Genomic DNA, 10,779 nt, shown 5'->3' with positions numbered 1-10,779 from the left:
TTTGATTTTGCGTCGGTAGAGTACTACAAATTAATAATTAGTTTTTTTTACCACATTATGCAAGTGATGTGGTAAAAAACTTCCAAAAAAGTTGGAGAGCATCAAATTCTGCGTCCACTGAGTACCAACATTTTTAAATTTGGTCAAGTGCAGCTCTCCAAATGGGAAACCTCCCTACCTCAGAAAGTTGACATACAAAGGTACCTATTAGTTACAACGCTTAAACGGTAGGGTGTATATCCTATAGAGTTATTCTTACTTTAGTACATATATCAAATAATTATTTTTAACTGTAAAAATCTTGGAGAAATTATAGAAATATTAATATTTTATTAAACTATTAAAATTAATATTTTCAATTACTTTTAAATAATAAAATAACTATTGTATGATAAAAGTATATTTACAAAATTCCTTGTAAGTGCTGAAATTAAAACATGTTTAGTCCATTAAAATAGCTCTTTGGTTTTGACAGTCACAATCGATTTAATAAAAATTTTAAACTTTCTCATAACAGTAATGTAATATAACCTTCCAGTAACTATACAAAATGTTTATGTTGACTGTACAATATATATGTTTATGTTTGAAAATTTTAAGTAAATGATTAAGTTAAGGGCAAGTGTATTTTTGTTTTTAGGTTTATTCACCTTATAAATTTAATTTAAATATCGTTTTACTGAAGCATGTTTGTTATGACGTTAATTGCTTTCTTTATTAATTAGATGTCGAAAATAAGTCAGAGTGATTATGACAAGAAATATCAAGAAGATTTAGAAAAAGCACAAGCCTTAAGCTTGGAAACATTAGCATTAGAAAAATTTAGGCAAGAAAAACAAAAGACTGAGCTTCAAAACACCCATTCTTTTGTCTTGAAATCTGGTAAAATTCTTTTCCTTATTGAATTTAGTATAGTAAAATACATAAAAATTATAAAATGTAATTATGTTTTAGGCCATGTTGCTTTGAGAGAGAAAAATACTAGCAATAGTAATAACAGTGAGAAAGTAAGGAATAGAAATGTCTTATCTAAAGCAACACAGAGACCACGTCCCAGTTGCATTGAACCAAGTTAGTGTATAACTCTTATATAATTAGTTACTTCTTCAAAGTTAAAATGAAGGTGAAAAAGTTAAACATCCTAATGAATTTTCATTTCTGCATAATATTTTTTCTTCTATAAAAATATTCTTGTAATTTAAGTTATTCTATTACTTATATAAAATTAGATATGTATTTTGTACTATCTCTTTCTTGTTGTCCATGGTTTTAAGTCCGACATTATGCACTATTTCATTAATAAAGCATTATGTGGAAATTAATTGAACTGAAGAATGAAGAAACCAACACATTCTTAAATTTTCTATTATATTGTATACTTATATGTTTCTTTAATGCAAACTATGTGCCAATTTTATTTGTTGAAAGAATGATTTAGGCACTAATATGAAAAAGGCAGTGATTCAAAACATATCAATTTAATCTAACATGCCAATTTACAAACATTATGTTGTCCACCTGGACTAAGGTCTAACTTTACTTTCTAACTCTAAGGAGTTCAATCACTATGGAATGCTGAGAGGCGTATTTAAAATAAACGTGAGAAAATTCCAGGCTTAGTAGATTAGAGTGGTTTCACTAGTGACATAGAACAAGCTAGAGTGTTTATAGAAAACTTCGAGAAAACATTCTCTAGTAAAAGATGTTAAAGAGGTCCGTCTAGGAGCAACATAACAAAGGATAACATCGAAGAGTTTTTAAAATTGCCCCTAACAGTTGTATAATTTTCTTCTTTAAAATTCATTACCCTGAACGTAATTCAAAAACTGATTAGGAGGCTTAAAAAAAAGAAAAGACATGGTTGTGATTTGATCTTGGTTATTGCTATTAAAAGTTTACCCAGGAATGCTGTAATTTTACTGGGTATTTTTTCAATACATTGAAAAAAAACTAAACTAGTAGTAAATCTTAGTCCAGGTTAAAATGCTTAACAAGTCAGCAAGTTCAGAACCATAAGTGTATGGCCATTCCACCTTACACTAACTGTCAAGATTATCACAATTTATAGAAAACGGATATAAGGATATAAAATGAAAAAACTCATGCTGGTTTTTGATAAAGTGTTGGTTCACGCTCTATAAAAATTTAAGAAAGTAGATATCCCAAAATACTTGTATGATATTTTGAACTTTCTCAATGGTCGAACATTTTCTGTTTCAATAAATAACAGATTCCACCATCATACAAAGACATGCCGGTACTCCATGAGGTTTTGTTCTTTCTCTCATTCTTTTTAACTTTTATTTCATCATTTTCCTTCAACACTACTTAATAATTGCCGGAAATGCCCTACAGGCTCACCTTAATGATTTAGAGCAATATTTGTTTGTTTTCTAGAAATATAATTAATTAATTTGCTTATTTTTTTTTTTAACCAGTTTCCAATTATTTCTTTTTCACCTATTACATGGTCGGCATATGGTTTCAAACCAGTTAAAACATAGATGAAATTGAATTTTTATTTATTTATTATTTACTTTTCAGTGTATTATTATTTTACATTATTACACTTTTAATATTATGAGTTTAATAATTGTATAATTTTTTTTTATAACTTTAGAATTGGCAAGTCTTCCTAAAATTCCACCTCCGCAAGTCATTAGGAGAGATGGGACTTCAACAAGTTCCTGGGAAACTTCTAATTCATCTGATGATCTGATTTCTTTTCATTCTTGTTATAGTAATGATACTTTACAATACTCATCGTAAGTGGATTTTTATTTGTTTGGTGTAGAATACTATTTCAATTATTGAATTTTGCCATTGTTTTTTGTCCTGGTGAATATCGTAAAACTGTTTTGTATGAAGCAAATGTTAGATCCATGAAAAAAGAAAAGATTTTGATTTACTTTTTACAATCTGCAAGAATTATGCAATACGTTTTGCCATTAATCTGATTTTTCTTCATTTTATTTTTTATCATGTTTTTTTATGTAATTTATTTTGGGGTTGAAATTATTGATGTTACCTGTAACATTTAAGCACTGTAGGAAGAAGCTGGAGTTGTACATGTTTTTCAGGGTACCGGTTAATGCTCTGTTTGTTTGACTCAACAGATAAGGGTGGGATAAATATCTAACCAGGATAAATAGTGCTAATTCCTTTCTCAGTCTACTTAGCAGGAGGGTGGAATCTGGCACAAAGTTGGGTCAGATGGTGTAAGTTGAAATAGGTCTGGACTCAGAGATGAGTTATTGAGTCACTGAATATAGATTTTATTAATTTTATTGCCTCATTTTTTAAATTATAATGTTTGCCTGTTTTTATTTAAATTGTGCATATGGAACTGATATAATCTTGTTGAAATTTTGTACATGTAATGAAATAACTCTCAGATCGTTGGACCTTAAGTTTAAAAAAAACATTAAAGGACACTGCTTTTATTTTTAGTTTATTTGTATAATATTTAAATTAAATTATTTCCTTTTTCCAGTTTCTGCAATATATAATTTAATTCAACTTTTTCTTGTTGAAATTTTTTTTTTTAATTTGGTTATAGGTATTTGCAAAAGTCTTCCCATTCTAGTACTGCAGCAAATTCAGAATTCATTCAACTAAACAGGCAACCAAGCTCATCAAATAGTCCATCTACTCATGATAAAGCATTTTTAAATCCTGGTCCATTCCACTTTTATACAATATCAAATGCTGCAAAAAGCACTTCAGGTGTTCGAGGTATTTATGATGTTTACATTCCTGTGTGTGTGTGTGTGTGTGTTTGAGCATGAGGGTGTGGTGTATTTCGTAAAGCCAAAAATGCTGAAATATTAATACATTGATGTTTTAAAAAAAAAGAGAATCATGGGTTTATCCAGGTCAATCATCAACATCAACTACAAAACCCAATTTCTTTGAAAGGAATACACTGCATTTGGATCAGGAAGTATTATGTATAGTAAAATTTTCAAAACAAGTGAAATTGTTAATATTAATCACTATTAACAAAAATAATCAATTTGAAGCACATCTTGATTGTACAGCAACCAAAATACAGCAGAAAACCTTAGGAACAGAATGCTATTGCATTTTTTCTTAAACATATTGGTGTGTTCTTAGATACTACTGGTTTTTCTTTTGTAAATACATTCTGATCCATGAATCTGTGGATATTTGGCAAATATAGTAGATGGCATAATACTTCCCAGAGAAGATCTTTTAATAAGCCTTTTACTGACTGTAATGTCTTTGGTGGTGTATTATCATAAAGTAAAATTACTATCATTTCTTCTGCTAAGTTCTAATCATTTCACCATCAATATGTGCTTCAGATTGATTATTTTTGTTGGTAGTGATTAATATTAATGGCTTCACCCAGTTTTACAAGCTTACATTACACCATAACTTCCTGATCCCAACAAATGCTATGTTGATATTTGTAGGTGTGAATGCAAGCATTGTTTTTAAAAATTCTAGAGAGTTGTAGTTTGTTCGATTGATATTTTGTTTTATAGGTACCAATTTTCATAACACTCATACAGAAAAAAAATCATCTGGGAATCTTATTGACTTCAATACATCTACTACTGATGGTCTTACTTCAAGAGACAAAAATGTTAGAGTTAGTTTGTTAGAGGCTTTTGATCCTCTTGTGACCTGTGATTCTCAGTATGGTAAGTAAGGCAGGATATTTATCTTAACTCAATAATTCCTGAGTATTAGAGTTGAGTTATTAAAAAAATTTACCAAAACTTAAAAAATAAATATGCTTCTGCATTTTAATCAAATTTTTGTATACATTATTATTTATAATTGAAATATATGTATCAGGCTCAGCTGATGTTTATTATTGATGGTTCAAATTATTCAAATCGATGGTGTGAATGTTTTGAAACAGCTTGTGAATCTGTAGTTGAGCTGAAATTATTGCATCAAATTTGTTTAGTCTATCCATCTGTGTTTATGAAAATATTTTGAACTAAAGACCATTTCATAGGTTTATTACTTAAATTACACAGTGATATTCAAACAATGTTTAGAACGATTGAAGCTCAAAGCTTTAGTCTGTCTGTTTCTAAATATGTAACATTTGTTTTGTGCATAGGGCTCAACAGATTTTCAATTTTTATATCTCAAATTATTTAGCTATGCCCCAGTAGACAGACACATAGAATTTTATTGAGATAAGAATGTATCTGTTACTTCATATGATATGCATTCAAATGTTTTAAATATTTTATAATTGTGATATGATTTATAATTTAGAGATTTATATGAGGTAATTTAGATGTGGTTTTTAATTGTATATACCAAGGATGTCTTATTGACCTTATTCAAGGGGTGATTATTTAAATTATAAATTTTACAATGGAAGGAAACCCTAAAAAAAAATTTTAATTTCAAAATTTAACAAAACCATTTTTCAGTCTAGATAGCTTTTTTATGACCCTATCTGACTGGTGTTAATAATGAATCAACCCTTATTTCATAACCAAGTCTCTTTATGCACAAAAACTGGAAATACATTATGAAAGGAATATGGTCCGGGTGCGGTCAAAAAAACTCAAATAGTATAATTCTACTATTTGAGTTTTTTTGACCGCACCCGGACCATATTCCTTTCATCTTTACACACGGTCAATCAATAATCTTCCAGTGTGGAAATACATTAGTTTGGTCTTAAGTAAAACATTTTTTCTTATCCCTGAAAAGTATGAAAAAATGTTAGAACCTTCTTAGGAAGGGAGGGCACTTTTTAATCATTAGGTATTTTTTTTAATAATCTTAGACATGTTATATGGGTCCTATTATCTTGTGTTTGTGAATGATTCACTTTTTAAAGTTTAGATTTGGATTTTGTGGACTTAAGAAACTTTTTTTTAAATATAATTTTTATGATTTTTTAACTATATTTTTAATTATTATTACCTATTTTTTAGCTTCCCCTAAAGATGTTATTTATGAATCATATGATCCATTTGATTTTTTATATTCAACTATTGCTGATAGTATATCTCCTAATGTTAAACAAGAACCTATTTATAGTACTATTACAAAAACTACAAGTAGTCCAATTCAGACACCAGCACCACCATTACCCCCAAGAAACAGCACTATTAAGAAGGATGCAACCAAAAAGGTAGCCTTTGCCTACTTTCTTTATAACATATTCTTTGAATTTTCAGTATTTGCAATTTAGAAACATCGTTTATATGAATTATTCTGTATCAATTGAAGTTTTTTTTTTTTTTTACTTTTTTTATGAGTTACTTGCTAAAAAAAATCTTTGTTTTTGTTTTGCAGGACATTATGTTTTTCTCATAACAATAAAAAATCAAGCAATACATTACATTGCACTACAATAATTAAAATGTGTTTTTTAAATATTTTGAAGAGTTAAATAATATTGTAAAACCAGTGTTTGTATTTATTAGGTACTTTTAAAAAACAATTATGTTTCAGTTTTCTTGTTATTTATCAATCTAACTGTAGAATTATTGAGAAAATATTGACTGATAATTATTAGTTTGAAATACTTTATTAGTGATTTGTTCAATTTAAACATAAAATTTTGTATTTCTTTGTTAGGTAAAAACAAAATGTTCATCAAGGTTATATGAAAATATTATACCTATTGAAAGAAGAACAAATCTTCATGATCCTGATGTGATTGCTTTCCATTTAAATGTTAAGGAGATTAGAGGTAGAGGATTTGTTTTATTTTATTTTTTAAAGTATCATTTGTATTTTTTAACAATAATGAAATTATTAATATTTACATTGGAAATTATTCTTATTTTATTTTATTTTTAGAGAGATATGATCATACTGATTCCTTGACAAATTTGGGGATAGTGATAAGCCCGATGATTGAGAACTGTTATAAAATAGACACTAGTATTAAATTAATAATTCATTGTTCATCATTGAACATTATACATCCTATAAATTTAACATGTGATGGTAATATTCTTACTTTTTTTTATTTTCAATTTGTTTTTTTGTAATAGATACATAATTGATTTCTGATTATTACTAATAATTACTAATTACTTGAATTCATTAACATTTAGTTTTTATACAGCTACTGTTGTTGAAGTTTATGCAACTTCCATTTTTCATAAACAGAGGCTTTTACTTTCTTCATTATTTACGGTATAATTGTATTTAATCTCTGATAAAACATGTCAGTTAAACTTGAAAATTGTATTGAAGATACTAGAGGATTTATAATAAATATAATGTTACTGTCAAGCAGAGATAATTTTTCAGAGCCCAATTATACAGGTTAATGACTGTTCTTACAACTATTCCATTAATTTTTCAGAAAGTTTAATAGATACGTAGCAAAGTAACTTAATGAAAAATATTATATCAAGGCTATGAAGTTGAGACAAGTTAAAAGTATCTCATATTTTAATCTGAGCTGTTCTTGTTGATTAAAAACCAGTATCTCCACAATATTTGAATAAAAAAAGTGTGTTTAGCCCGGTACCCTAGTTAAACCTTCAAATTTGTTTGACAACATACCAGTAGTTACTTAAAAATCCATTAAGTGTCTTACCTAAAATGCTCACTATGAGTTATCTTGTAGTGTTAATGGTAAAATGTTTACTTGCCATATTTTACTATATATATATAAATATCATGGTAGCTGCTCAAATGTGGTAAATAAAAACTATGAGATAACTCTTAGTGGGTTGGGTGCCTTTTACAAGAACACAAACTACTAGTTACCTCGTAGTGGGCTGTCAATGTGTTAAAGGACAATGCACTTTGTAAACCGCTGAGCTAGGCACTCTCAACTCCCAGGTCTGGTTTTGAATCCATCTGTAGCAGATATTTTATTTATTGTATTATATCAGCTATGGATTAACTCAGGCTGGAAGAACCTTCTGCGATACATCCAGCACTTAATAAGTGGGTACCCTTAATTGGGGTGGGGAATAATTGGCAGTTAAGCATGAATGCTGTCCATATCAGCTTTAATGAATTAATTATGATTAATTCTCAAGATCTATTGTTGCTTTTCTAAAGGCTTATTGCACATTGCGTAATTATCAATTAGTGAGTATGCTTTCATGTTCCCAGTATCTAAGACCACCTAGAGCGCTTAGCTAAGAACCATTCTAAACTAAAAAATGTTTGTTAAATATTCAACTAGGTTATTTTGTAGTAATGTTTTTTTATTATTCACAACTAGTTTTCATTTATTTTCAGTGAATTCCAGTGTAGAGCACGTTTTAATGCATATAGTTTGTGAACTTGATAGTGATTCTGTTGAGCAATATATACTGAAAGTTTATGGTTTAGCTGAGTATTTAGAATCAAATACATGCTTAGCAGATTATGAATATGTTCATAATTGCATTAAACTTGAGAAAGATGTAGAACTCAGTCTTCTTCGAAAGGATTCCATATACAGAAAATTGTTACGAACCGTAAGAAATATAAAAATTCATTATTATAGATAAGTTCCTGCATGCATATACATTATGTACATGATATAGATTATTCATCTAACTTTTTTTTTTTACTTTATAATTAAAAGTTATATTCTATAACACAACTACACTAAATTCTTCTTCATTATGTTTTTACTTTGTCAGCAATTAATTTATTAATTTTTCATAATTTACATGTTTATTTTATTCATTAATGATTTAATTTTATTCATAAATAATTTAAATAGATCATAGTTGTTGTAGTATATAGTTATCTGTAGATCTAATTTTATCAAATATATTTCTCATAATGCAAAATAATTATAATTAATGTGTAGTTTTTCTTTAGGAGGAAGATGATATACATGACAAGCCAATATCATTAGCAGAATTATTGCCTAAAGAACCAGTGCAGCCTATTTCTTATGAATCACTTCTTATTGTATTAGGTAAGATTTAAATATATAACTTATTGGTGATAACATCTATTAACATTTATTTTTATTTTTTTTGTTTAATCTTATTTTTCTTATTATTTATTTATTTTCTTGAACCTTGAGGTTATAAGGAACTATCTATTAATAATCTTAAATAATTTACATTTTTTGACTTTAATTTTTTTTCTGGTATTACAGAAACTTTAGAAAATGAAATTGATCGTATTATTGCTGCATCCAGAGAAAGTACTGATTCTTTTTCAAATATACAACCTCTTAGTGTGTTACAAGCTGTTAAAGCTGTCTGTGCATTGTTAGGAAATATAGAAACCCTACAAATTTCACAAGCTCTCGATAATTTTGTTCATGCTTGTGAGGAATTTCCGATTAGCCAGGTATTTCATTATTTTTCTTAATGATAATGTTTTATTAAAATGTTCTCTAATATTAATTGAAACCGCTCATCTCCATGTATACACATATGTATATTAAAGTTAATATCCGATGTTTATTTAAAATATTTATGTTAAACAATGTAGTTCATTTTTATGATATAATTTTTTTTTTTACTGTGAGAAAACATCATGACATGAACCCTTGTGAACCTCACCATAACTAATCTCCAGTACTAGATTAATAGGTTTGGAGAATCATTTCCCGCTATTGATTCCAATTTTCTGCTGCATCTTCTTGCCAATCCCTTACTTCCAATTGGTGAGTGTCTCTGTCCATCTTGTCCACTGTGCCTCAATATAGATTAGGACTAAGATAATGTGGAAGATTTTGTGCTTATAACCTATAAATCTTGCTTATTTTTCTTGTTCAAAGTCCATATCTCAGAGCCATTATTTAAGACTGGTCAAACTGATGTTTATAGAAGAATGTTGCCTCTAAAATGCCTCAGAAACCTACTGAAACATATGCTGGGAGCAGCAGTTCTTTTAATTTCAGTTTTCATGTCCCCATCCACATTTAACTAACATCTGAAGGAAGTAAACTCATTCACCTTATTAAATGAAAAGGTTCCTATCTGTACCTTCTCACCTTCTGTCCTATCACTATATATTTAGTCATATTTTCATTATTCATAAATCATAGTTTTCTTGCTGGGTCATCAAGAGCAACAAAAGCATCTGAAACACCTTTAAAGGATCTATCAACTATGTCTAGATCATATGCATATCCAAGGATTGTATCATCCCACTAAATACAGTCCCAGATGAGTCATTACCCAAGTAAATATCAAATATTATGTGCCCATACTCCATTTCTGATTACAGGTGATACTTGTTTTATTGAACCTATGCTTAAATAGATCTAAAAAATGATTCTCAATTGTGGCATTAAAATGGTAATTGTAAGTTTTCAGGAGAACTACTAGACAGGGTTTTTCTTTTATTACTATGGAAAGTAGGATGAGATGATTCTAGAATTTAATTAGTCCTTTGAACATTGTTGATTTAATGGTACTAATTCCTATTTGTTTATAGTTTTATGAAACAATTTGGAGCTGATTAGCTAAAACATTGTATTTTGATATATTTTACAAGAACTGTTTCTTTTTCCTTTTTCTGTATTTGGCAAAATCCAAATTTTGGTGGAATGTGTCATTATATGTTCTTATAGAACTATGAGTTTTTTATATCTGGGCCTCACCAATTTTGATTTGAGAATGATATTTTTTTGGTCTCTTCCTAATAGAATTAAATGAAGGTTTAAGTAGTAGAGACAAAAATTAGATTTTGATTGATGATATCAATGAAAGGTATTTTAAAGTCCAATTTAATCTTTATTCCTAAACATTCTGAATCTCCAATAATACATAGGGATAATAATTCACAAAGGAAATAAATAGCATTAGTAGTTATTTGACAAATAACATTTATAACCATATATATATA

General features: G+C 28.2%; 1 protein-coding gene across 2 annotated transcripts in view; it reads left to right on the top strand.

Moving 5' to 3' along the window:
• Window positions 1-521: 521 nt before the first annotated feature.
• Pi3K68D (phosphatidylinositol-4-phosphate 3-kinase catalytic subunit Pi3K68D) overlaps window positions 522-10,779 on the top strand; it is a 38,615-nt gene continuing 28,357 nt past the window's right edge. For both annotated transcript variants that reach the window (XM_014429881.3, XM_067047790.1), the window contains exons 1-12: window positions 522-618; window positions 726-882; window positions 955-1,071; window positions 2,621-2,765; window positions 3,560-3,735; window positions 4,512-4,670; window positions 5,937-6,136; window positions 6,586-6,700; window positions 6,811-6,960; window positions 8,218-8,438; window positions 8,791-8,890; window positions 9,077-9,273. In XM_014429881.3, the coding sequence (XP_014285367.1) occupies window positions 604-618; window positions 726-882; window positions 955-1,071; window positions 2,621-2,765; window positions 3,560-3,735; window positions 4,512-4,670; window positions 5,937-6,136; window positions 6,586-6,700; window positions 6,811-6,960; window positions 8,218-8,438; window positions 8,791-8,890; window positions 9,077-9,273 (1,752 nt within the window). In that variant the 5' untranslated portion in view covers window positions 522-603. The remainder of the gene's footprint in view (window positions 619-725; window positions 883-954; window positions 1,072-2,620; window positions 2,766-3,559; window positions 3,736-4,511; window positions 4,671-5,936; window positions 6,137-6,585; window positions 6,701-6,810; window positions 6,961-8,217; window positions 8,439-8,790; window positions 8,891-9,076; window positions 9,274-10,779) is intronic.

The sequence above is a fragment of the Halyomorpha halys genome, unplaced genomic scaffold, assembly GCF_000696795.3.
Source record: "Halyomorpha halys isolate HHAL.00 unplaced genomic scaffold, Hhal_1.1 Scaffold833.1, whole genome shotgun sequence".
Lineage (NCBI taxonomy): Eukaryota > Metazoa > Arthropoda > Insecta > Hemiptera > Pentatomidae > Halyomorpha > Halyomorpha halys.
This window is presented reverse-complemented; position numbering and strand designations above follow the sequence as displayed.